The sequence below is a fragment of the Labrus mixtus genome, chromosome 7 (assembly GCF_963584025.1).
Source record: "Labrus mixtus chromosome 7, fLabMix1.1, whole genome shotgun sequence".
Taxonomy (NCBI): domain Eukaryota; kingdom Metazoa; phylum Chordata; class Actinopteri; order Labriformes; family Labridae; genus Labrus; species Labrus mixtus.
Genome location: NC_083618.1, coordinates 9,487,642 through 9,508,294, shown reverse-complemented (window position 1 = coordinate 9,508,294; position 20,653 = coordinate 9,487,642). Strand labels below are relative to the sequence as shown.

Sequence of the window (20,653 nt, the reverse complement as noted above, 5' to 3'; positions counted from 1 at the left end):
CTGTGTTCAGAGAAAGATGTTGAAACAATGACATATGCTAGTTTGTTATCAGCCTGACATTTCATCACTAAGCCATCAGCATGTGAAGACCATTACTGTGACTTGTTTCCTATTGTTCAAGCTAACCCTTTAGTTGAGTGTTCCTTTGAAAAAAAAGTCATGTTGTTACTACATTTGTTTGACTTGTTGTTTAAAAAAAATATATATTTCTTTTGGGGGCTTTTGTCCTTTATTCGATAGGACAGTGGATAGTGTCGGAAATCAGGGAGAGACATTGGGGAATAATAATAATACATTTTATTTAAAGGCACCTTTCAAAACTCTCAAGGTAACAACACAACGATAAAATTAACATTAAAAACACAAAAAACAGAAATGTACAGGATGTAAAAGGAGTTATGAGAACAGGTGGAGAATGATCAGACTGAATAAGCCAGTTTCAAAAGATCTGTTTTGAGATGAGATTTGCAAATGGAGATAGAGTCGATATTACGGATTTGTGGTGGGAGGGAGTTCCAGAGGTGGGGGGGCAGAGCGGCTGAAGGCCCTGGACCCCATGGTGGACAGGAATGTCATGCGGGAAAGCAGCCACAGGCCGCACTTGAACCTGGGCATCTGGCTTTGAGGGCTTTTGACTCCAGACATGGGGCATGACCTCACCGCTAGGCCATCTGCGCCCCTGACGTGTCGTTTATTTGATAGAGACTTGGCACATCATGAAGTGTGTCCAGGAGGGAGGCTCTGGTGCCAACTGATAATACTGACATCCTTCAGTATTATTGGCTATGATTTGTTTATTACATTATTTGTCAGAGGCAGGACTTGAAAAATACACACAGGATAAAACAACTATAGGATACTGTAGAGTTAGTTTAAATAGATATGATTAGTTGTGACAGAACGGGTAAATTAATGCTTTCTGTTAAACTTCATCCCTGCATTACTCAGTGCCCCGGCTGGGCAACCCCATCCAGAAAAGTCTGGACGTGTCACGGCCCCTGATACACTCCAGTATAAAAATACAAGATGGGGTCATTTCTGAGTTAGCAAGAATGCTGATTTAAAGCCATAATCCAATGTTAGGTAACATACACAGGAACATTAGAATGACAATATAAAAATAATAAAAAACAAAAATGCACCGGTTCTCCATTTTTAAATTGGTTTCATATCTAATCTTGAATTATTGAAACATTTAAACATCAGACAATCAAACATGCTATGTAGCACTAACCTGCCTCTAACAATCTGCTGTCAGCGTTACTTTCAGAGACACACTGCAGACTAGTTGGGTGGTACATGTGAGATAAACACCAGAAACACTTCTGTCTTTAGTCCCTTCCTCTCCTAATATCCACATATACTTCTTTCCTGTCTTCAGAGAGGAGAGGTCTTGCAGGAAACAGTGAGGTGAAGCTGTTGTCTCAAGACCCATTTATTGTCTCAGATGCGCTACACGTGTTTGATCGCTTCCTCTATAATATCTCCAACAGGATAAGAACCTTGGCACACATACGTAGCAGTTTATACAAGACACACCATTGAGGATATTGTTGATTTAGCACAGCAAAGACGTAGTATTGTGCAATGTGTGTCTCTCCAGGCCCTCCTTAAGGCTTATGTGGTTTAATTACAGCAGGGAATAGCAGCTCAGGTCTGTCACAGAGGTACAGCCGGCCTTTGTTCTTGTGTTTAGAAAAGTCGGGATTCTTGTAATTCAGCTACTATTATCACATGGCGGCAGACATTATTATGGGGAACTTGAATTCTACAAGGCAAAACCACGACCATTTGGAGTTACAATTGTGAAATATGCAGCTATTTATTTTCTGTCACAAATATATTTTACAGTACAGTGAGAAAAGAATATTTGCTGCTTTCCGATCAAACTTTCTCATCATCTCTGTGGATTTAAGATTCCCTCAGTAGTTTTTAAGGTCGCCACGGCTACAAGCATCTCTGATCCTCTTAAATGTGGTGCTTAGCTCAGTGACTGCAGGATTTTTTTATTGCTACTTTTTTGCTCTTTGCATGCCTATAAGAGATCTCTGTGACTCATCTGTTGCCCCTTGTGCAAAACTACTCGAAGCAGTAATGCATGACGCCTTGTTTTAAAGTGTATACATGTACTCTGCTTGTTTTAATAAGTTGTCTCTTTTTGTCTGAAAGCTAAAAAAACAAGTTACATTTTTAGTTAAACAAAATATTCCTTTCTCTCCTGCCAACAAGTCCAGAATCTGACATATTTGTATGTAAATATTCATCATCAACAGGTCCTCTACAAAAATAAACCTTCAGATTTTCCTTCAATATTACACTTTATACTGAAACCAGAACTGGCCCTGCTTTTTTTTTTTTTTAACCTTAAAAACATGCTTGTTTACGCATGCTTGGGAAAATGTGACATTATATTTACTTAATTTACATTTAAATGTTGTTTGAATTTCTTGAAAAATTCTAAGAAAAACATCTAAAAATGAAAAAATGACTATTTGACGCAATCATCAGATCGTCGTATCTCAAATGTGATTTAATACAATCTTTGCTATGTAAAAGTTTCCTCATTGAAGCAATATTCAGTTGTTTATTGTCTTAACTCACACACATCATGGTGATATTTAGTTCAGTTATTCTCCTCTACCAGTTTATCACATATCAATGTGGTGTTTAAGCTCTTTGTGTCTCCACAACATTCACACACAAAAGATCAAATCTGTGGTGTTACTTGCTAAAGTGTTCACACTTTCCCCGCATGTCATTAACACTAAGCCGCTGTAGTTTTCTGTAAGTCACAGCTAATGCTAAAATGCAGCGTCAGAATCTGAGACTAACATGATGTGAGAGAGAGAAGGAGCAGGGCTGTCAAGAGCTGCTTAAAGAAGGAGAATTATTATGAGGACATGCTTGTTTTAACGTGTGTGCTCATGGTATCTTTTTTTTTAAATTTTCCTTATTCTACTCCTCATTCGTATATACGGTTTAATTTAAGGTATTTTATTCTCACAGAATTTCCAGCATACTGACAAAGTCCTAGTCCAGAGTCCTTTGACTTACTGTACATTCACATGGTAATAGACGTAGCAACAATGGTAGCTATAGTGTGAGACTTCATACTGTATAACATATAGATTTAAGTAACAAAAAATGTATAATTATACCATAAATCAGTTTAAGTTTGACAGGCTAGTATAACTGCTGATTCAGAGAAGAGTTTATTTTTTATTGGGCAGAGGAAGTCACCTGTTGGATGAACTCTGATTTGTTTTTATGATCAAGTGAGGGAAAACCTCGGCAGTGATGGCGTCTTACACCGTCTCTGTGAAAGATTGGAGTTTGTGAGACATGTTCCATAGAAATTTCAAGAGGAGGGACTACTTACATCAATTTAAATACATACAATGAAAATCAGACATGACAAATTATGAAGTAGTGTTGAAAAACAAATAAATAGTGTAATCGCTGATTACTGACCACATTGACTTTTTTTCAAATCAGTGCTGTTACTCAGGAGTCGCACAAGTTTCACATAAGATAAAAAACAAAAAACTGGTTTGTAAATCCATCCCCATGGTTTTGAAATTTGTGTGCACAATTTACAAGTCCGTGAACACCCTTAGGTAAACTCCGGGACTCGATCTGCAAATATATTGTTATTTGACCTGAGCTTTCAGGGGCTCAGAAGCTACCCATTTTTCTAAACCTTTATTTCTTTTTCATTTCTTTATTTTCTCTTTTTATTTTGCTATTGCTAAATGTTTGAAATGTACTGCTGAGGTTACTTAGGGGCGGCTGTGGCTCAGTTGGTTGAGTCGTCGCCTCTCAACCAAAAGGTAGAGGGTTCGAACCGATGTGTCACTTGGCCCCCGCATTGCTCCCGCTGCTTCCGTGGCAGTGTATGAATGGATTAGTGTTGTACTTACTCTCTGATGTACGTCACTTTGGATAAAAGCATCTGCCAAGTCAACTGTACTATACTGTACTTAGCCAAGTGTTCTCTATTTTTATTTTTATTTTTATACATATTCAAAATCCAGATTTAGATTTAGATTTTGACAATCAACCTCATTGAATCCTTGAACCCTCCTGACTTTTATTCAGACATTACAAAGATGTATAACATGTAGATATTGCAGCTTTTAGACTTTTGTATGGATGGAAAAACTGAGATGCTTTAAGTTTGACAGCTCGGTGATGCACTGATTGACCGGCTAGTGACCAGAATCGACTTCTTTCCTCCTGTTTGAACCTGATCTGTGATTGGCCCATCCTTACAAATACAGCCAACTTTCTCAACTTTTTCATGCCATGCCCACAGCAACACAAACACTAATGTGACAGCCACAAACAAGCTAACATCACTGCAGGGTGCACAGGTATGCCCGTCAGCAGAGGCATTGACACACTGGAGGATAAACACAGACCATTTCCCAGAATTCTTGACTGATAGAATTTAATTAATTTTCCCTCAATAGTCTTTGGTTACAGTGAGACACCTAAATGAGAAAACCTCGGCAACCTCATTTGAGTTGTCCTGAGACGTAACACTTCATTCCTTGTGCCAAGCTAAGAGGCTGCAGGTCAAGCCTTATATTTAACAGACAGAAGTGAGAGTGAAATTCATCTCCTTATCTTCCTCTCTGTGGGGGAAAAAACTCTTCTCTTTTCTTTTCTCTCTTTTTAGTTTAAGAGAACTGCACTTCACATCCAATTTTGGACAGCTCATAAGACATGGTAGTAAAAAAAAGGGTCTAAATCCGGGCAAGATTGGACAGCATTTAATAATGTTTCATTTCAAATATATTTCTTATTGGTCAAGTACCAAAACTGTTAGATTCCTTGGCACCCATAAAGCAGGATTTGGTCATTTCTAAGACGACTCAACAGGATATTTTGTGTGCTTCTTAAATTATAGTTCATGGGGTGGTGTTGTTGTTGTTGTAAAGATCGTTTTAAACTGGAGGAATTTTAATGAATCATTGCAGTTTTTCTGCCTTCTGGACTCGCCCAACATCTTCCCCCTTCCCCATCTTGCCCAGTGACCCCAGAAGGAATTCTCACTCCAGATTTCTGAGCTGACATGCTGTTTCTTCAAGCTGTTTATGATTAAAGGCTAGCCTTAAGTGGGTTCTCTGATCCTCTGTCACCAATACAGCAGCTGTGATTCTGTGATTGTGTGTGAGAGGGATACATGTTTGTGTCAACTTAAAGGGCATCTCCCTCTGCATGAAACAGCCTCAGTTCTCTATACTGCTCCCTCTCTGTTTCTCATTCTTTTACTCTCTTCCTGTCTTCCTAATTTTTCTTTCACTTCCCTTTTCTGTGGTATTCTTGCTGCAATTTGGGTCAAACTAAAGTAAACCATATCTTATGGAGGGGTGGGGGTTAGGAGGAAGATCAGCGAGATAGAGAGCCGGGGAGAGCAGTGTGTGAAAGGGTTGAGGAATTCAGGAGGGAGAAGGAGGGATGACAGAACATTGAGGGGGGAAGATAGGGGAGTCCCAACCCTCTACTTCTCTCATCCCACTCCCCTTCTCTTGGCTGGCCTTATTTGGTCATGTTACTGCAGCGATAGCAGAAGGAAAGAAGGAGAGAGAGAAATGGGAAGGATGGACGGATTGTTCTTTTTCTCAGCTCTTTTGCTCTCTCAGAACAGAGGATTTAGTCTGATGAGAGGCGAAGTCAGAGGAAAGCCAGGCCTCGGAGGGAGGAGTCGCTGATGTGCAGGAGTTGGGGGAAAATTGTCATGTTTCTGTTCTGGTAAACTTTTAGCGGCTAAACCACATTTACTACTATTAGCTGGTTTAAAACACATGTGTGCGCTTGACACAAAGGAGGAACTCTCCTGGGACAGAAGAGGAACTGTGCGATGCTAAAACTGTTTCCATATGCAAATTAACGGACTGAATCCCCCCCCCCCCCCCCTCCCCCCCAGCATGTTTCTACTGTATCTATGAAAATGAGCAGCACAATAAGATCGGTGACGTCTGCAGAATCTCATTGGTGCTGTGGTTGCAAACTCTGACCGGCAACAACACACATACACATAGAAGTTACTTTCAATAGCCCTGTCCTGACCGCAGGATGTAACCACATATTGCTTCAGTTGTATAACACAAGACACACATACACAGACACACACAAACACACAACCACCCACACACACACACACACACACACACACACACACACACAAATCCACACATGCTTCCCTGCACCTCATCTCTGCTCCCTAAAACACACAACGCCCTTTGATCTCTTTGAAGGAGAATAATGAATGTGTAAGTGCATATACACACGCGCACACACACACACACACACACACACACACACACACACACACACACACACACACACACAAACACATACAGAGATACAAGCAAAGACAGAGTAGTGCGTTAAGCTCATAGGTCTATATTATAAGGTATAAGATTTTTTCAGTGACATATCGACATACGACTATGTCTTTTTTTGTCCATTCTGTATGGGTGAATATCTTGTATCATCTTGTTTGCTCTGTCCTTCAGTGTGTGTTGGTTTATGCTAAGTTGTTGCAGTGACCCATCTCCCACACTGTAGAAGTGACCTTTACAAAGTGCATCAACATGTTCTGTCTACTTTTCTTGAGTTATTTTTATTTCCTTTTTAGCTTTAAACCCATGTACCATTCTTAACTATAAACTGATATTACACTCGATTATCAGCATGTGTTTTTGTCTGTTTATATGTTATTGTTTTTTTCCCCCCCACCTTGTGTACACAAATTAATATGAATTTATCTCTGTGACTCCATGTCTGTATTTTCCTCCCTCTATCAATGCATCTTGTATATCTTTATTTATTGTCTCTGTCTTTCTGTCCAGACTGTCTGTTCAGACTGTGTCCCATGAACCGCTATTCGGCCCAGAAGCAGTTCTGGAAAGCAGCAAAGCCCGGAGGGAACACGGACACGGTGTTGCTCAACAAACTCCATGTGAGTGAAGTAACAACATGTAACAACAAGTGCCTGCAGTCACCACAGAGCAGCATGGCACATACAGACATGCCCTCATGCCTCAAAGGATCCAGAGAAGGCACAGGGTTGCATTACTTTTCAAGAAGTAGTGGTTTTAGTCAAGATAGCTTTGGTTGAAACTGAATGCAAAGCACGGAGCACAAATGTTCCTTGTGTTTAAGAGCAATGTAGAGTTAGTATGTATATCTGCTGAGGTCCTTTTATAGACATTTCTGAAGGCTTTTACTCCTACTGTCCCACCTTTCTGCCCTCTACACTCCTTTTCTCTTTATCTGCTTGGATACAATACCATTTAAAGCAATCTGCTTTCTGACCATAAAATGAAAGCGATCTCTACTACGTTTCCATGGAGATGTGAGCCAGAGTTTTTGGCAAAGCCCTTTCTGTTTAAGCATCACGTTTTGTCTGAAAAAGTTTGTTGCATCTATGCTCTATTTAGCAGCTAACCAGTCAGATTACTTTGATCACATTATCGTGTTTAACTGGTGTTATGAACAATGTTGCAGCCAGTTTTAATCTCATTCTTTACTTCCAGAGTGCAGCTGACCTGGAAAAGAAGCAAAATGACTCTGAAAACAAAAAACTGCTCGGCTCAGTAATTCAATACGGGAATGTCATACAGGTTTGTTCCTAATTTTCTGCTTGGTATTAAGTCAAAAAATATTCTATCGCTTTAACTGAAATGGGTCTGACATGGCATCACAGAAAGGGATTTAATCTCACACATTTTTTAACAATTGTAATCTTAAATATAAAATCAGGGCTGACTACAAATCAAACTGAAAGCATGTGCAAAAATGAAAATAAAAAAAACTAAAAAGTTGCATGTTCTTATATTGCAGTGTTGTGAATTTTGGCAAAGTTCCATTGATAAAGAAGGAGGTGAAAACATTTTTGCAGCAGTCATAGTCAAACAACAAATTTATTCAACACTAATATACAAATGCATCCTGAGCAAAGCAGAAATGTGGGGGGAAATAAATGGATATAGATTTTTAAATAATAAACCAAACACACTTCCTAATGTATGCCACAGAAGTTATTAAAAAGTAATTTGCAATTCATTAGTTAGGAATATGGGTTCTTGTGCTGTTAAAAATCATCAATCCTGTGGTCAGTGTACTTAGGAGCACTCTCTCCTCACTTCAGTTTTCAGCATTTGTCTGTATTGTGTAACGCTGTGTCTTCTTTCTGCTCAGCTCCTCCACCTGAAAAGCAACAAATACCTGACAGTGAACAAGCGTCTGCCCGCTCTCTTAGAGAAGAACGCCATGAGAGTGATGCTGGACACTGCAGGGAACGAAGGCTCCTGGTTTTACATCCAGCCCTTCTACAAGCTACGCTCAATCGGGGATAGCGTGAGTCATCTTGTGTCATATGTCGGTTGACATGGTGCATTGTGGGAACAACGATCTGTATGTCACTCAACATCAGGCAAAGCAAAGGACTGAATCGTGCCTGGGATGATGTGTGTTTAACATTTTAAGTTGTGTGCGTTTAATAATACAGGTAGCAGATGTGTATCTTAATGGACGGTCTCATTCTTTAATATTGAGCTTCAAGTTGATATAGGTCTACTGTTGTGAATCAGTATTATAAGGTTAAGACCGCAGAATAAAGGTTCAGACCTTGAGGGCACAGGTCTTCTTTACCATTCTTAGACTCCGTGTTAGGGATCTATCTGATTACATCTATCCCTGAATGGAAGTGTGCCAACACCCAATTGGTCTTTTCCTGATTACAAAGCTCTTGTTGGCACCAGCTTGTCCACCCTGCAGCAAGAAGCTATGTGCTAGTGCCAAAGGACTGAATAAACTGGGCAGGGAAAAGGGCTTCTCTACTAAGCTCTTCTTAGATTAGGCATGGCACATGGGCGAAGCAGCAGGACTTGTACCAAGAAAGATACAAGACACTTCCACTGTCACCTGTATGCATGTTAGAGTCAATGTTAAGTTCATACTGCATTTGAGTTGCACTCTACTATATATATAAATTATGTGTGCATAGTTTGTTTGATTTAGAGGTGTCTCAATACCATTTACCTTCTTGATACGGATCCAGCCCCAATACTTGGTATTAGCTAATTATTTGTTTTGTGGTATTAGTAAAGGAGTACCATCAAAAACTAGTAGTACGACTAGCCTGTATTGAAGTGAAAAAATGGTTTGGTTTAGCTGGCTCAGTACAGTGGAGAAATGCTAACCTAAAACCAAGCTGAGCACATTGAAAAAAGCCAAGCTAACATTAGCGTCAGCGTGGCTAGCAGCCCTCTGACATCCTGTTAGCTAAAAAATGCAAAAATGCAAAAATACAAGTTTTATCAGAAAGCTTATTAACTCTGTAGTTCTACCAGTTATAGTTACACATTTTTAGATTCATTTAAAAATCCTCTCTAGAACAAGTGATTGAAAAACACTTACAGTATTTCTGACATTTTGCTAGCCTGAGAGTCAGCACACTCTTATCCTTTGCTGCTCTGCTTTTAAAGAGTAGTTGCTAGCCATGCAATAATGCATGTTATTGCTTTGCAGGGTTTTATTTATTTATTTAACCTTTATTTAACCAGGTAAGTAACCCATCGAGATCAGGATTTCTTTCACAAGGGTGACCTGAACCTGAAGAGGGCAGCAGCACACGTCACAAAAAAGCATTAGGCTACATGTTTTGTTTAGGTGAAGAAGAAACATTAAATTTTTTGGTGTACAATCATCTACTTATCTGACTGCCTTGTGAATAAAAAACAGCATTTCCTCAGTTGAAGGCATATCTTATCGTATAGACTGAGAAAAAAAACTCTAGTAAACATTGCTAATACGGTTCAGTATGTCTATTATGAAATAGATTTTCAGAAACATCACGGGCTGATAACTTTACCCTTTCTTACTTATAGTTAACTTCTCATCCTTCACTGCCTCTTTGGTAGCTCTGCTTATGCTACATGGCAATGCTAAACTTTTTATCCTTTATTTCTCATCCTTGCATCTTATTGTCTTATTGCAGGTTGTGATTGGAGACAAAGTGGTCCTTAACCCAGTCAATGCCGGTCAGCCTCTCCATGCAAGCACACACCAGCTCGTGGATAATCCAGGCTGCAATGAGGTTTGGCTGCAACTCATCATCACTCCTCACATGTTTGTGTGGGAGTGTCTGCAAAACCTTATTATAGCTGTTTTTCTCAGAACTGCTTCTTGGTTATTAGCTCCTTGATGTCCAACACATCATGATTGTTTTCTTGTCATCCAAGTGTAGCTAACACTAGAGTAGTCTCTCCCCATAACACTAGAGTGCTCTGAGTTACTTTAACATATTACCTCAGTTATTATATCAGAGAGCCTTACAGCTGTCTTACAAAAGCACAGAGGGTACTTAAAGGGTTTGCTCAGTTTTGAGGTAGTCAATTTATATATGAGAACAAATCAGCAATGAAGAAATTATTCTATTACTATATACTATTATTTTCATTAAGTTTATAATGACTTATCAAACTACTACTATTTTTAAAATATAATGTGATTTTGAGTCACTGTTTGTTTATTTAAAAAAGCATTTATCCCCAAGACCATGAAATATGTCTGTCTATCCTTTCTTTAGATAATCTTTGTGCCTTTGGCTGATTCTGTGTAATGAGGAAAAGATTAAACTCCACAAGCACTGAACTATCCCATTAACATCAACATAGTTGTTGTGTGCTCCCACTGTGTTGGACCGCTGCCAGGAGATTGTACCTACAGTCACATCTCTGATTGTTTGTGTTTCAGGTGAACTCTGTCAACTGTAACACTAGCTGGAAGATAGTCCTGTTCATGAAATGGAGCGACAATCAGGAGATCATCCTTAAAGGGGTTTGTCTAATAATACCTCTCAGACAAACAGTTTTTACAATCTGTTTATTGAGGGATTATGACACAAATACATTCTTATACCTACAGCAGCAGGTAGAGACTTTAATAACATACGACCAGCAGTCAACAGAACATTGTTTCAGTGAAGAAGTTCAAATACATCCTTGAGATAATCAATACAATGTTTACATAATGTATTAAACTCCTTTACATTATCTTATTGTCTTATCAGAGGTGTTGTGTAACATCCCTTATCAGACCTCAGTGGGCAGCTGGCTTTGCTATTTTCCAGAACTCATAAGAATTAATCTGTCTACTGTACATGCAAACAAATGCATTTTATTTTTGACAGTTATTAAAAAGGGTTTGAAAACAGCAGGTCCGTGTTTTATACTAAATATTTTGGTTTGAAAAATAATAAAAATTGAGAATAATAAAATAATTGTTTAGGGGATTTTTCAGATGATATGAAGAAGTTAAACCAGCGTAAGTCGGGTCGATCACATTAGAGTGAAGTTTATATAAATATAGAGAGAAAAAATGTATTTCATATTTACTTATAATAAAACTGAATGTCTTTGATGGTAGCAAATATCTTCCCTCTCTCTAGGGCGACGTGGTACGGCTGTTTCATGCTGAGCAGGAGAAATTCCTAACATGTGATGACCACAGAAAAAAACAATATGTTTTTCTGCGCACTACTGGACGTCAGTCAGCTACCTCGGCAACCAGCAGCAAAGCCTTATGGGAGATAGAGGTGGGCAAGAAATGTGTATTTTTCCTTTGCTGATTTTGGTCTGATGATGTTACAGTGTTGTAGTAATATCATTAAGGTCATTTAAGTCAAAGAACATGTTAAAATAAATGGTGTGCTGTTGAGTCAAACATTCTGTGTATGCTCTGGTATCAGGTTGTGCAGCATGATCCATGTCGAGGTGGAGCCGGCTACTGGAACAGCCTGTTCAGGTTCAAACACCTGGCCACGGGACACTACCTGGCTGCAGAGGTTGGTGCACCATGGACAGTTCATGTATCTGCTGTATTTATCTCTGTGGCAGGATTCTGTATCTCTATACATCTTAATTATCTTTATGGTATAACACCAACAACAACTTCTTTGAAGCTTTCTTTTTTTTTAATACATTAGTCTTTAATTAAGTGTAAAACTTGAATGCAGTGCTGGCTCTCAGCAATAATTCTGACCGTTGAATCATGATGTAACATTGCAGGTGAATCCAGAGTATGAAGAGGAGTGCCTGGAGTCTCGCTCCTCAGTAAGTGAGCCAAACAGAGAGACTTGTGTTTATAGTGGCTAACATTTATATGCAAGAAACTACCAACACTATTACTATTTATATTCTAATGGATTACAAAACATGACTGGTTGGGAGTGATACTATGGCACAATGAGTGATACTTATTTCTAATTGGCTGGCAGTAGCCACACTTTTACATTTTTTCATGACACATTTACAGCTCTGGTTAGTGTCTATAGTGTTAATGTCTGCTAAAAATCAACAGTCCATGGCTAAAGGTGCATTAAAGGTATTATTAGGGACTATTTCAGTGGATTGCTTGATATTCCAGCGAAGCTGGTGTTGCAGCAGCACCATCTTGAACCAGCAGATGGCAGCAGTTGACTTGTAATACTTGTTTCTGTGTTGCTGCCATGGTGTTTTTGCTGCAGTTCACTGTGACTGCTGTAAGCGCAAAGATTTTTGCATTTGCTGACCAGGAAGTGAATCATCTCACAGACTGTGAGTTTACTGTGTAGCTTTTAAAGCTATAATAAGAATCAAAAAGCTAAAAATGTGGTAGACGTTTGAGGGAAAAATACCATCTCACTTTTCTGTTTTCATTACAGCTAAGCTTTGTTGTAAATTGGACTTAAAAATCGCTCTTAATTTTCAGTTAAATTTAACTTTTAAAGGCCAAAAATAAATGAAGAACTTTTTTCAAATGTTCCTCTCGATGCACAAATTTAGAGCTCTCCCTAATTTGACCGAGTCTTTTCTGTTAACCATTATATGTCAATTTGTGAAAACATTGTTATCTAACTTAGACATGTGCAAAAAGATAATGCACATTGTGCTCTTTTGAGGAAGAGGGACTTTGATCAGGGATTCGATTTTATCCTGCATGTCACATTTGAAAACTTAAGTCAATTCCTAGAAATCTTTCAGGAGTAACAGTTCATTTTTTCACTGACATTTATTGATCTTGATCTGACCTAGGCAGTGACATGCTTACAATTTGAATCATGTAGTTTTTTCATGTAGATGATCTGTTATTCTGGCTGATTTATGTAATTACTTCCTCCCCCAGCTGGACACAGAGCATGAAGCTTTACGGGCCCGTTTGAGGAATGTTCAGGACAAAGTCATGTACACACTTGTGTCTGTGCCGGATGGAAATGATATCTCTTCTATATTTGAGCTCGACCCCACCACATTGAGAGGTGGAGACTCACTAGTACCCAGGTAGGAAGGCCGTAATGTGAAGGCGGGGAAGTGTTTCAGGCCTGTGATAAAGATAAAAGCACTGTCTAATCACTAACCGTCACTCTTGCCACTGAAATCCAAACTTTCAGAAGTCCGGGAATTCCACGGGATATGAAGTCATCTTAATGGTTATAAAACAAGGATAGAGTGTGTGTGTGTTAACATAAGATGTGTGTGACCGTCTGTTTCTCTTGATAATATATATCATCCTGGTTATACTGGTAGATTTTCTCTTCATGGAGTTGCACAGATGAATAAGAATTTTCACTCTAATAAACTGGAAGCAAACAGATGATGTTTCTGGCATGATGTTACTTTTGTGGTAGAGAAAGTTTCCTTCTCCACATGTTACAAATTACACTCAAGCGTGTGTGTGTGTGTGTGTGTGTGTGTGTGTGTGTGTGTGTGTGTGTGTGTGTGTGTGTGTGTGTGTGTGTGTGTGTGTGTGTGTGTGTGTGTGTGTGTGTGTGTGTGTGTGTGTGTGTGTGTGTGTGTAAATAACGTAATTTCTTGAGAAATACTATGAAATTTAACAGAATTTCTTAGGAAGGAGGAAGCTGTATAGATCTACGTGTTGTGATGTGTTCATGTGAGCACGTACAAAGGTCCAGTTGTGCTTGTTGTTTATCAGTAAACAGCTTTGTGAGGTGATCTTGAGGTCAGCTGAAGAGGTGTGTGATGAGTGTTGAATTGGACACAGCAGTTTTTTTTTTCTTTTGTAAACTTTATCCTCTAAAGTTGCAACACAAAGCAGCACCGACATGTAAGCATATTTTGCTTGTATCTAGCTGATGCTGCTTGTGGACATTGTTTACATATTTAGCATTACAATTCTGGATATTTTGACATAAGACAAACCAAAATGAGTAAACTCTTTGATTACCTGGTCTATAAATCTAGCTCTTTGCAGAGATAAACAAGAAGTAAGTAATGAGGCTCATTTAAGATGGAGCCAGACAGTTTTGTCACATGTGTGTCTCCTAGTTGCAACATGGTTATGAGTGCATGCAGCAGCAAATGCAGGCTGTCTGAGAGGCAGAGAAGTACAAAAAAAATACACATTTTAAGGGCACCCTAAAGAGCACTCTATTCAGTGTTCTTGCACACTAGGGTATTCAAGCACTTTTTCATGTTGTATTTACCATAAAAGACAAGAGGGCCCTTTTGCAGCATGGTTATTAACATTGGACTACCAGCGAGTACTGACTCCTTGTGTTTTTACTTTGCTCTATATCTGAACTTGTAATTTTAAGGTGGACCTCAGAAAAAAACACTTCTCTGTGTTTGCTGTAATTGGCAACCGTTGGTTTAGGATGCTGACTGTCAAGTCAAACGTTTTCATATTCAATATGTCCTCTTGTATCTTTCAAGTATTTCTGATTCACAAATCATATCAGGAGTAGTCAAAATGTTAATTTGTGTTTCAGGAACTCGTATGTGCGCCTGAGACACCTGTGCACAAACACATGGGTCCACAGCACCAACCAACCAATCGACAAGGAGGAGGAAAAACCTGTCATGCTACGTGTAAGTGGTTTAAAAAAAGAAAATGTCCAATGGCTGCTTACATTATGGCTTGTTAGAGTATTCAAAGAAAGGATTGGAATAAGTTGGCCAAAGTACAAATGTTTAATACTTAAAAGTATCATAAAAAGCTCCAAGCGGGCAGCCTGGGTTCGAATCCGACCTGTGGCTCCTTTCCCGCATGTCATTCCCTACTCTCTTTCTCCCTGATTTCCGACTCTATCCACTTTCCTATCTCTCCAATAAAGGCACAAAATGGCCAAAAATAAATCTTTAAAAAAAAAAAAAAAAAAAAAAAAAGCTCTGATAGTTGACAACATTGTGTATTTCCCTTATGACTGAAGATTGGCACGTCAGCGATGAAGGAAGACAAAGAGGCGTTTGCCATCGTCCCTGTCTCTCCGGCTGAAGTGAGAGACCTCGACTTTGCCAATGATGCCAGTAAAGTGCTGGCCTCCATCGCTGGAAAGCTGGAAAAAGGCACAATCACACAGAATGAGAGAAGGTAAGAAAGGCCTGATGGTGTCAGAGTTTACATTTCTAACAGGTTTATGAAGTCGTTATTGTTTCATCTGTTTCTTTCAAATGTGCGATCAGAGCGGTCACTAAGCTGCTGGAGGACCTGGTGTTCTTCGTGGTGGATATTCCCAATAATGGACAGGATGTTCTGGAGATCATGGTCAACAAACCTAACAGGGAACGGCAGAAACTCATGAGAGAGCAGAATATTCTCAAACAGGTCAATCCTTAGCACTAGATCTTTTTTTTCATTGAATGTGAACTTGTTTCAACATTACCAAACAATCTCCTCCTTTTTTTTATTAGCATGCTTTCTTGGCTTAAACTTTACTGTAGTTTCAACTTTTACATCCTTCTCCCTGTGCTCAGATCTTTAAGCTGCTGCAGGCTCCATTCACAGACAGCGGGGATGGGCCGATGCTCCGACTGGAGGAGCTGGCTGACCAGCGTCATGCCCCTTTCAGACATATCTGCCGCCTGTGTTACCGGGTTTTACGTCACTCTCAGCAGGACTACCGCAAGAACCAGGTGCAGTTTGTCCGTCTAAAAGCCTGCCTGATGAGCGTTAGTACTGGGTGGACAAAAAATTCAAATTGGTAAAAAAAAGTGAATTTCAAAAAACATTGACGAAAGAGGCCTTTGCTCTGTAGCTGCCCTAACATCATTAGTGAAACAACAAAAGTACAGAATCCACAAATGTGTTGCAAAATGTCCCATGCTTTTCCTCAAGGGTCACTGTTCTTAATCAAATTTCCTGTTAGTGTCATAGCAGCATAAAACAAGCTCACTCTGTAGAATGTAGAAGACAACATTCCCATTTTCCAAGAAGAGTCGATTTCTCTTAATCTCGTTACAGTGTAATTGGTACACGGTTCATTTCATTATATACGTAGAAGGCATTATGGTCTGTGTGAACATGCTCTGTTTTCTGAACAAAGATGAAAAAGGGCCAAATTGGCCCATGTCCATTGATTTCAGGAACAGATAATGTCAATTCAAGGTCAAAGATAAAGAATAAGTAGATAGGGAAACAAGACATTTTTTCATAGTGTGTCTGTGCTTTCCTATTTTGCTGTCTATATGCTCAGACTGTTTATCCCTCTGCCCTATAGGAGTATATAGCCAAACAGTTCCGCTTCATGCAGAAACAGATTGGCTATGATGTCTTGGCTGAGGACACAATCACAGCCCTGCTCCACAACAACCGCAAGCTGTTGGAGAAACACATCACTGCGGCAGAGATCGACACGTTTGTTAGCCTGGTCCGCAAGAACCGGGAGCCCAGGTTTGTGTCACTCCGTCTGTCTGTGTGAACACCATAAACACGATGATCTGGGTTACAATTAGAAACAGAATCATTTTCAGAGAAAGTATTATATCTGTATTTTTTTGTACTTTTTGAGGCGGGCTTTACTTAGATAGGACAGTGAATGGAGTAGGAAACTTGGGAGAGAGTGGAGAATGACATGCAGGAAAGGAGCCAGGTGTCGGACTTGAACCAGGGTCGCTCGCTTGGAGGGCTAGGGCGCGACCTAACCGCTAGGCCATCTGCGCCCCAGTATTCTGACTATTATCTGCATATTATCACAACGAAGTACATGTTTAAACACAGTTAGTTCACTTTCTTGGCAGAGTGGACAAGTAAGGACATTCAACATTTAGTCATTAAACTTGAAGAATTTAACATACGTGTAGAGTCAGTTTTATGCTTAAAAGTCATATAAAATGTGTGTGGGGGTCAAAGTAAAGTCTGTCAATAAGTCAGCAGACCTAAGACATGAGACCTATGCAGTTTGAAAGGATTTGATACTTTTGAGGTTGACCTCTGGGTTCGATTGAATTTTGCAGACCTTGTGTGTTTGTGTTTGTGTTTGTGTGTTTTTTTGTCCAGGTTCCTGGATTATCTGTCAGACCTGTGTGTGTCAATGAATAAGTCTATCCCTGTGACTCAGGAGCTCATCTGTAACGCAGTGCTTGATCCAGCGAACGCAGACATCCTCATAGAAACGAAGTGAGTAAGGTCACGATGATCTTCTCACACAAATATCTGTTTTTATCATTTACAGAAATGTGTTATATAAATATGTTATCATTATCAAACCATTATTTTCTATCAACAGTAAACTATTCCTTATTTATAACATCGCACTGTAACTTTTTCTTTAATCTTTTACAACTTTATGATGTGTTTTAACTTGTGTTAGCTGTTTTGATTTTATTTTCTCATCTTTTGTTAATATCTTGTTTTAATATTTTTTAAATGCTTACGTGTGTGTCTTTATATCCTTTTTTCCTGATTTTGCTCTATCATGTGTCAATCACTTTGAATTGTCTTGTTGCTGAAATATACTATACAAATAATTTTGCCTTACCTTCTTATAAAGGCAATAATTCTGTTTAAACAGGTTTTTAAGGAACTCATTTCTAGCTCATTTCTAGTTTAAACAATTGGTTGATTGACAAACAATTTGAACACCAGCTAGTTTGATAAATCAATAAACTTATCGTGGATGCTGAATTTCTTCCATTGGGTGTTTTATTATTTTAGTTTAACTTATTTTCATCCGCCAATAAATGCAATTTGAGAAAATTATCAATTTATAAAAAGCTGCATCCTTAGTCTGATCAAATAAAGATGAAAAGTTGCTCATTGTAAAGCAATACAGAAGTGTGCAAAAGTGATGACATATTGATCTGTTTTTCAAAATTTGTTACAAATGCGTTCTTTTTATTTCCATTGGTGGTTACATTAAGGGCGCGGTCACACTGGTCATCTGTACCGTACTGTACCCAAGCATGATTGCCCCCCCGCTGCGCCACTCCCACGCTGACCGGCCCAGCCCGCGGTCATACTGGTCAGGACTATCCGTGCCTAAGCGCGATTACCTCTTGTACATAACGTCTTAATACAACACATGCACGCTTTATGTTATTATGAAGCGTGCTCAGTTTACAAACAAGCGGACGAGAGAGAGAGAGAGAAAAAAAGAGACGCGCAGTCGAGTCCGTGTCTGCACATCAAAGAAAAACACAGAGCATGACAGCTACTTTATTGACTTTGCAGCTTATTTTAAGCCATTTTAATCAGACACAGCCATAAATAAAAAAATTTAAAAAATAGACGCGCGGCCGAGTCCGCAGCCGCACATCGAAGAACAACACAGAGAACATGACAGCTACTTTGTGGCTTATATTGTGTCATGTTAGTCAGATACAGACATGAAACTCTGGATTTCTCCATAATGAAGGCTGTCAGCGCTGTGTGCCCGCGTGCTTGTGCTCGTGCATGAAGTGTACCGTGCTGAAGCACACCTCTCCAAAGTGTGCCAAAGCCAAGGAAGTGTACCGTGCCTGAGCACGATACGGAGCGGTCACACTGGTCAAACGAACTGGACTTTAGGGTTGAAGCGTGCTTGGGCACGGTACGGATGGCCAGTGAGACCGCGCCCTAAGAAACATTCCCTCTTCCTGCAGACTTGTGCTGTCAAGATTTGAGATCGAGGGAGCACCGCTCGGGGAGAACTCTGTGGAATCGGAGGAGGACGAGGAGGAGGTGTGGTTGTTTTGGAAAGACAGCAATAAAGAGATCCGGAGTAAAAGCATCAAGGAGCTGGCCCAGGATGCAAAAGAGGGCCAGAAGGAGGACCAGGATGTGATCAGCTATTACAGGTAGTTACTGTACTTTCCTTGTGGTTTAATGTGTTGAAGGAGATGATGCTGTTGTCCAATCTGATATAAGCCACTGCACAGTCCCAGTCACTTTATTTGTATGTATCTGTGTCTTCAGGTACCAGCTGAATTTGTTTGCCAGGATGTGTCTGGACCGACAGTACCTGGCCATCAACAAGATCTCAGGCCAGCTGGATGTGGACCTGATCTTACGCTGCATGTCAGATGAAGACCTGCCGTACGACCTGCGAGCCTCCTTCTGCCGCATGATGCTGCACATGCATGTTGACCGTGACCCTCAAGAGCAGGTCACACCTGTCAAATACGCCCGACTCTGGTCTGAGATCCCCTCAGAGATTGACATTGAGGAGTGAGTACATAGACAAACATAGTGGATTGTGTTAGTGTTGATCATTTCTGTAATGCAGAGAGCTGATATTTTTATTGTTGTAAATTAATTTGACCTCTTTTTGTTGTCTCATTAGTTATGACAATGATGGAACATCTAAAGATGAAATTAAGGAGCGTTTCTGTCAGACGATGGAGTTTGTAGAGAACTACCTGAGAGATGTGGTGTGTCAGAGCTTTCCCTTTGCAGATAAGGAGAAGAACAAGCTCACTTTTGAGGTCAGTCAGACTTATTCTGGATAAAAAAATTGAATGAATGACTTATTTGTTACGTTTGGATGGTAAAAAATCGTGCATCTTACATCTACTATATCTTCCATGTTCAGGTGGTTAATCTTGCCAGGAACCTGATTTATTTCGGCTTCTACAACTTCAGCGACCTGCTGAGACTGACAAAGATCCTGTTGGCGATTCTTGACTGCGTCCACGTGAGCAACATTTTCCCGTTCAACAATCTGGTAAAAGAGGACGAGAGTAAAGGTATGAGCACAATGCATGGCCAGAGAAGGAGCAAAAATCCATCATGGACAAAGAGTTGATTTGCAAATGTGTTTGCTTGTTTCCAGGCAGTAATGTGATGAGGTCCATTCATGGAGTAGGAGAGCTGATGTCCCAAGTGGTCCTGAGAGGAGGGGGCTTCCTTCCCACAACTTTAAGCAACAGCTCAAATGGAGAAACGGTCAAGACCCAGACAGAACCTGAGAAACAGGACATACTGGTGATGGACACCAAGCTCAAGATTATTGAGATCCTGCAGGTGAAAGACAAGAACTATTACACCTTAATACATATACAGGCAAACAGAATATCAAAGACAAAGTCTCTTCTTCCTCCTAGTCTACAAAACAAACAACGTTTTTGTATTGTGTTGCCCTGCAGTTCATCTTAAATGTTCGCCTGGACTACAGGATTTCCTGTTTGCTGTCTATATTCAAGAGGGAGTTTGATGAGAGTAACTCCCAGACTGATTTATCCATAACTGGAGCGGTGGAAGGGCCAAACAATATGCCAGGTCAGAAACGGCTGTGTTTTTTGAAAATGTCTGGACGATATAACTGAGTTCTTTTGTGAAGAATAACTTTTCTTTTGGATTCCAGGGGCTTTGGATTTTGAGCACATAGAAGAACAGGCCGAGGGAATATTTGGTGGAAGGTAATCCCAGCTTTAGTAAAGAAAGA

The 20,653-nt window shown here is 39.8% G+C and overlaps 1 protein-coding gene across 4 annotated transcripts in view; it reads left to right on the top strand.

Annotated features, from left to right (window-relative positions):
- The window catches only part of LOC132977796 (inositol 1,4,5-trisphosphate receptor type 1), a 71,189-nt gene that overhangs the window by 8,444 nt on the left and 42,092 nt on the right, over positions 1–20,653 (top strand). For all 4 annotated transcript variants that reach the window (XM_061042640.1, XM_061042639.1, XM_061042638.1 and 1 more), the window contains exons 4-25: positions 6,861–6,970; positions 7,548–7,634; positions 8,212–8,370; positions 10,013–10,111; positions 10,771–10,854; positions 11,465–11,611; positions 11,765–11,860; positions 12,084–12,128; positions 13,180–13,334; positions 14,783–14,882; positions 15,224–15,384; positions 15,477–15,618; positions 15,768–15,926; positions 16,511–16,683; positions 17,290–17,409; positions 18,873–19,067; positions 19,186–19,437; positions 19,553–19,694; positions 19,802–19,955; positions 20,042–20,232; positions 20,355–20,487; positions 20,573–20,627. In XM_061042640.1, coding sequence (XP_060898623.1) covers positions 6,861–6,970; positions 7,548–7,634; positions 8,212–8,370; positions 10,013–10,111; positions 10,771–10,854; positions 11,465–11,611; positions 11,765–11,860; positions 12,084–12,128; positions 13,180–13,334; positions 14,783–14,882; positions 15,224–15,384; positions 15,477–15,618; positions 15,768–15,926; positions 16,511–16,683; positions 17,290–17,409; positions 18,873–19,067; positions 19,186–19,437; positions 19,553–19,694; positions 19,802–19,955; positions 20,042–20,232; positions 20,355–20,487; positions 20,573–20,627 — 2,959 coding nt within the window. The remainder of the gene's footprint in view (positions 1–6,860; positions 6,971–7,547; positions 7,635–8,211; positions 8,371–10,012; positions 10,112–10,770; positions 10,855–11,464; positions 11,612–11,764; positions 11,861–12,083; positions 12,129–13,179; positions 13,335–14,782; positions 14,883–15,223; positions 15,385–15,476; positions 15,619–15,767; positions 15,927–16,510; positions 16,684–17,289; positions 17,410–18,872; positions 19,068–19,185; positions 19,438–19,552; positions 19,695–19,801; positions 19,956–20,041; positions 20,233–20,354; positions 20,488–20,572; positions 20,628–20,653) is intronic.